At 38.8% G+C, this 6,000-nt stretch overlaps 1 protein-coding gene across 1 annotated transcript in view; it reads right to left on the bottom strand.

The window, feature by feature from the left end:
- Nucleotides 1–1,227: 1,227 nt before the first annotated feature.
- ERP29 (endoplasmic reticulum protein 29) overlaps nucleotides 1,228–6,000 on the bottom strand; it is a 120,596-nt gene continuing 115,823 nt past the window's right edge. Inside the window, exon 3 of the mRNA XM_086943076.1 lies at nucleotides 1,228–4,098. Coding sequence (XP_086799202.1) covers nucleotides 3,596–4,098 — 503 coding nt within the window. The 3' untranslated portion in view covers nucleotides 1,228–3,595. The remainder of the gene's footprint in view (nucleotides 4,099–6,000) is intronic.

Below are 6,000 nucleotides of genomic sequence, written 5' to 3'. Positions count from 1 at the left end.
CTATAGAAATAAAAACCTGGCAATACCGTAAAGGATCACTGTAGAAAAGAGCCATCTGTGGACATAAATACATATAAATTGATGTTCCACATCTAATAAGATAGTTTAACCATTTGGTCACCTATAATACCACTGATAATGTGCCCTTGCAATCCCTTGTGCTTAAACTAAGGCGTATACAATACTGTTCTTTTAACACTTTCCTGGATTCATGAAAGTCATTTTATCACCTAATGCTATGAGGGAACACCTGCTGAAGGTGTGGTTGTTACACATACACACATAACGCCTCTTTGAGATTGATTACAGAATAGCCCAGTGTATAAAGATTTAACTCCATGCAAAAATTACTACAAAAAAAATTCTGAAAAAATGAAAATCTGATTATACAGCTGTTTTATGAACAAAACACAGTGCCCGGTTTAGACATTGGCAATGGAGCAAAGGCAGTTAGGGTGATGGAGGACATTACGTCCACGGACCTGCCTGACAAATATAAGGTCTTCTTTACAAGATAGTGCAGTTGCGCAGCACCGCAAGCCATTCGGCTGCGCCACGCTGCAGTACTTTCAAAGCCCAGGGATGCTTCATATTAACGACAGTATGATGCATCCCTGTGCGTTCCCCTGCACTGGCACACAATCGACTGCCATGCGCCCAAACAGGCACTCTTGTGCAAGGGTGCCTGTGTAGCGGGGAGATTGTTTTTCTGCAGGAAGAAACATCCTGCAGAAAAACAATCACAAGAGGTGAATTCCACTACCTATGCATGCTGCTGAATTTAGCACGCATAGAAAGATGAAAAAACATGAGGAGCAATTCAAACATTTCTCCTCGGTATGCCTCCCCTGGGGTGGCGTAGCATTTCCAGGTTATGAATTCTCGTAAATCTGGAAATGCGGCAGAATACATGGGTGTTGCCTGGGGACACCCACAACAACACCCATGTCACGCCCCTTTCATGCAAAGTGTTGAGTGAGAAGGGGCTACATTTAGAAAGACACAAAAAGCCACGCAGGGTGGTTTCACGTGTCTTTGTAAATTTAGGGCAGCAGGTTGCGTAGCCAGTGACACTTTGGGTGGCTCAAGGGGCTTGTAAATAAGCCCCTTAGCGTTCACCACCGGCTCTATGGTGAAGCTATATAAAAAAAAGAACAAAGCAACCCAGCTATGAAAATGGTTTGGCTAGTGCAAAGAAGTCCTGCTTCAGAACTACATTTCAAAGCATTTCTTAAGAATTGTTTGAGGTCTTTTATGCAAAGTATAATGTGAAAGAAAACACGTCCCTTGTCACATCTCACTTTGTATTGAGTGACAAGGTTTCTCAGCATAACTGATATGATCCTGTCTACGAATAAAGTTTAAAGGAATGTAAAAAGGCATTTCAAAATCTATGGCTTTAGTTATAAGGGAGATAGTTTATAAAATGCCCATGGACTAAATAACATTTCGGCAGACAGGAGAAACCTGTCAAAATTTACCATGATTTATCATGGGAGAAGACCCAATAAAAGGTAAAACACATGGAATTGAATGCATCAACTGCCGATTTTGCCACTTGTAATCGGTGCCTATGTAAATACAATAAGAAGTGCAAAAAAGTCTGGATGTGATAGATATGTTAATGGCAGGTGAACAGCAAGCTTACATCACTACACAGCCACATACTTAAAAGTATGTCTAAAGTGAAAATGTTTTTAAATGTGCTTACTATTAAGTAACATTTTTATCATTTCATCATGCTCAATAGTTGACAAAACAATGTACTTAATCTACGTCTATTTTGTGACAGAGGTATGTCAATACTGTGTGTAATTAGCAAGCCATGAGCAAAATCAATGCAATCTTAATTTGAATAAATCAAGTTGTTGATGCTACAAGCTCCAGTAAACGATAAATTACTTCTCTGGAGGGACAGAAATCATCTTCTGTCTGTGTAAGAGTGTTGAATAATAATATTGGGGCTCTACTGGCCAATATAAGCCTGCTCCAGCGTTCGGCAAGGGCCTTTAACCAGAGAGTGGGCCTTTTAATGGTAGGTAGAGCCCGCGACGGAGGGCTCTAATGCTATTTGAACATTCCGCCTCTAGAGTGCAGAATGTTCTGATTTGTAAAACAAAGGACTCAGAGAGCCCAAGGGGGTTGAAATCCCCTCGGGCTCCGTGAGGCTTTTGTTCACAGCTGTTGCTGTGAATAGACATTAGAATATAAATGCTCCGGGCTTTTATCAGCCACAAGAAGCCCAAAGCACTCCATTGTCTTTAATGAAGCGTTCAACATTCCAATGTTCTAACATGTGTAAAAATATGTCTCATAGAAAGAGAATGTAAATTAAATGTGCCCCCTAAAAAAGTCAACAGTGAAAAGTCCTCATGTTCCTAGCAGAAATATAAAGGATTCTTTTGAACAACATGAAACAAAAGAGAAATCTTTTTCAAAAAGTATTGACAAGGTGGACTGATTTACAGTATTGAACAAACAAGACCGTAGATATGGACATTCCTTTTTAACATTTAGAAATGAAAGAAATCACTGTAGCTGCATGAATTCTTTTTTAACAGAGGACAAGCATTTCCCTATTCAGCGCACTTGTGGTTGGGCCATACTTCTGATATTTCTCTTTGCTTTCCTTACTGATACTGCATGCATCTAAACAAGTAACGAACCTCAGATTTCCTTCTTTGGCAGATAATGTCATTTTTAAAAAGATGCTAGACTAGGCTTTTATAAACTATTTGCAAATCATAAGCTTCAGGAGGTAGTTTGTCCCTGAAAATATTACAACAAATTTGCTTTATAATAATCTGCAGCAATATCTTTACAGTGTTTTTAAAAGAGAGTAAAGTAGAATGCTGTGTTAGGCTATCAAGATTTAAAAAAGGAGCTAATGAATCTATGATCTTGTCAAAATATTACCCCAGCAGTAAATTATCTATTTTGTAACTGCTACAAATGATTATCTTTATGATCAGATTTATATGCTACGCTCACAACATTGATAATTCAGGAATTTCAAAATCTGTCACACAAGGACTTTACCGGTATATCTGTATAATTATCAGGTCAGAGATACAAAGTATAAAGAAAACTATAGACTATGGTTTACTTCAGATTCTCATTTTTCCACTGAAAGATATGGTAAGATGCTAAGTGGATGGGGTAATAACCAAAGGAACTGTGAAAGGATCTTCAGATACACATGGGCAGGAAGCAGCGCTTTTAGTCTCTGGGTTTACCTGAGCCAGTTAAGGGTACTTTCATTTTATGGGCTACCCTCAACCTTCCTCATTTTTCTGATCATAATCCCATCCCAGAAATCTTACAGGCCAAACATGTGCTTGTCGTATAACATAAAGATGTCTCGTGACTGGACCTTCACCTATGTCTGTTCAATTGGAGACACATTTTGGAAACTCTGAATGGAAATTTCAATTTAAAAAGGTGGACTGAAAGGTGTGAGGCTGAAGATTGGGGATTATAGCAAAGCTTTTTTTAAAGAAATTATTGGTCATAATTAATCAACTAATGACAATTTCAAGTAGTAAAAATGTATAAAGTAAAAAAAAAAGGTATCAAACTTTTCTTTTAGAATTCATCATAGCTCTTCTTTTTCCAACCCTAGTTGTTGGAAGGAACTAAGAATATTGAGCCTTTTCTGAAGCTCCTCCTTCTTTGCTTCACTCATTGCGCTTGTCTCAATCATTTTGGTGATTCTCTTGGTTTCTGTAACTGGAAAATGCATACTATGCTCGAGCATTTTCGTCATGATTTTCAGGTACTGCTCTGCGGGTTTCTTGTCTACTTCTTCCTCTTTTTTAACCTGGTCCTGTGCCTCCTTCAGCAGACTGTGACGTTCTTCTTCACTAGCAGCACTTACAAATTTTGCTGCCAGAATGTCGTAGTCTACCAAGCAACCAGGCATGCCCAGGTGCACACCTTTACTCTTCAACCAACGCTGAATGTCGCTAGCCTTTGTTTCCCCAACATATAGAAAGGGATTTTCCAAGTCTCCGTCCACAAAAAGATAAAACTTTGGATAACTTTCTTTTTCAATCTTGTACTTTTCACCCAGCTCGGTATTCAACTGGTCACCATAATCTAAAAAAAAAAAAACAGAAAAGAAAGCACACTTTAGAAAATATAGCCTCAGTACAAAACGGATTTTGCTTGGGGCACAATTGTAAAATGCACATTTTCTACTGCAATCCAAGATGTCCGATATTTAATGACAACAATTATATGCTTGTAAAGAATACGGCATTCTGAAACTGCATTTTTAGTTTTGAATTTCGTTTATGTCCTCTGTATCTGCCAGGTATGTTTCCTTCCGGCCACTAAGCAACACTATTAAAAAAATCATTAGTGTTAGAAAGGATTTCTTGGCTAAGTAAAGTTGTGAGGACATTTTTTATAGATGTTTGTTTTTATAAACTTTTAAAGGAATATTTCAGAAATCCAGAATAGAAGGGGTACATCCGAAAAAAGTTTCAAAAAATGCAAAGATCCATTGTGCCAGCCACAGACTGTAGTAACATCGCCATTACAAAACTGAATGTCTTACTATGGTGATAGCAATACGGGGCCAAAGGCCCGCGCAACAGTAGATAATCCTTTTATTTTTTCTATTGTTTCACATAAAAAAATTGCCAAGTAAAGCAAAAACTAATAATAGTGTATCTAAGATGTAAAGATGTTAATACACGTAGCACATGGCCACCATGTTGGAGTAGCAATCAGAAACTGTTCCCTGTACAATCCTTATTCCAAATTGCATACCAAATACTGCATGAACCCTGTGGAGAAAAAACTGGGAAAAAAACAACAAGGTAGGAAAAAGTCCATGAGCACTAACAAATGTTCGAAAAGCACATGTATTAAGCACTTACACTGTCAAAAAATTAAAATGGCCAAAGTTCCAGCACTCAAACTCAGGCGGAAAAAGAAAGAACCACTGTTGAGATTTCTAGGGTTGTTGGGTAACAGTGCCAAGGTTGTCCATGAAGAATGTGCATGCCAATTAACTTCTAGTCATTTCAAAAGCTGCTGCATTTTAAAGACCAAGCACAAGGAGATGAATGATGGAGCGCTGAAACTTTTCAGACACTCACCACAGTCACAGATCTGGGATGAATTAATCATCATTAGCTCACTTCGCCACCCAAGTTCAGACCCAGCCATATGCAAGTCAGTTTTGACCCTGTTACTCATGGGAACAGTACAGTCCAGCCCGAACCGCCAAGCCCGGTCTTTCTTGGACCGGAAACAAACATCCTGAGACCAGTTTTGTGGTAACACCCTTCATGAGCCAGGCTAGCTAGAATCCAGTGGCAAAGTGAGCAAAGGACCCATGGCTCATAGTACTTGGTAACAGTGAAGAGCTCAAGATAAAAGTACTTTACATATAACTTAAAGACCAACATAATTGGAAATTGTTACTATAAACAGTATGTAGAGGAGAAGAACTACTCCAAATAGGGGTTTATGTGAAAGTGGGTGACCAAAGTAATTATACAGCGCAAGATGGATGTGGATACTAAATATACAGTCTCTTATTTTTGGTGCTGCTTCCAACAAGAAACTCTTTTTATTTTTTTATACAAACATTACCTAAGAACCTGTGTTGTTAATGAAGCAAATGTGGGTCAAATAAACAAAAAGCTAACAGATTTAGATCCACAATGATCAGTTGATGCAATATGCCCCTCCACCCCTCCTCACACAGGGGTTTGAATACTGGGAACTTTTACCACGTGATGTATTCCTGTTGTTGAAAATGCCCCAAATCGAAGGGTACACCCAGAAAGAGATTCTTAGCCCCAAGGGGATCTTGATTATTGAACCCACTTTGGAGGAAAGGAAAACAGACATATGCCTCTCACTCTTTCCTTTGCAGAGTTAAGTTTCTCTAGATCTGGAGTGTTATGAATCAGTCAACCCTGCCAGAGAAGGTCTTATCCGCCGGGGTTATTTGTACATGTACAGGCCTTCATCATGGCCCCT

Source organism: Lissotriton vulgaris, chromosome 11 (assembly GCF_964263255.1).
Source record: "Lissotriton vulgaris chromosome 11, aLisVul1.2, whole genome shotgun sequence".
In the NCBI taxonomy this organism is placed as follows: Eukaryota; Metazoa; Chordata; class Amphibia; order Caudata; family Salamandridae; genus Lissotriton; species Lissotriton vulgaris.
Note: the sequence above shows the minus strand (reverse complement) of the source record. Positions and strands in the feature narration are given on the sequence as shown.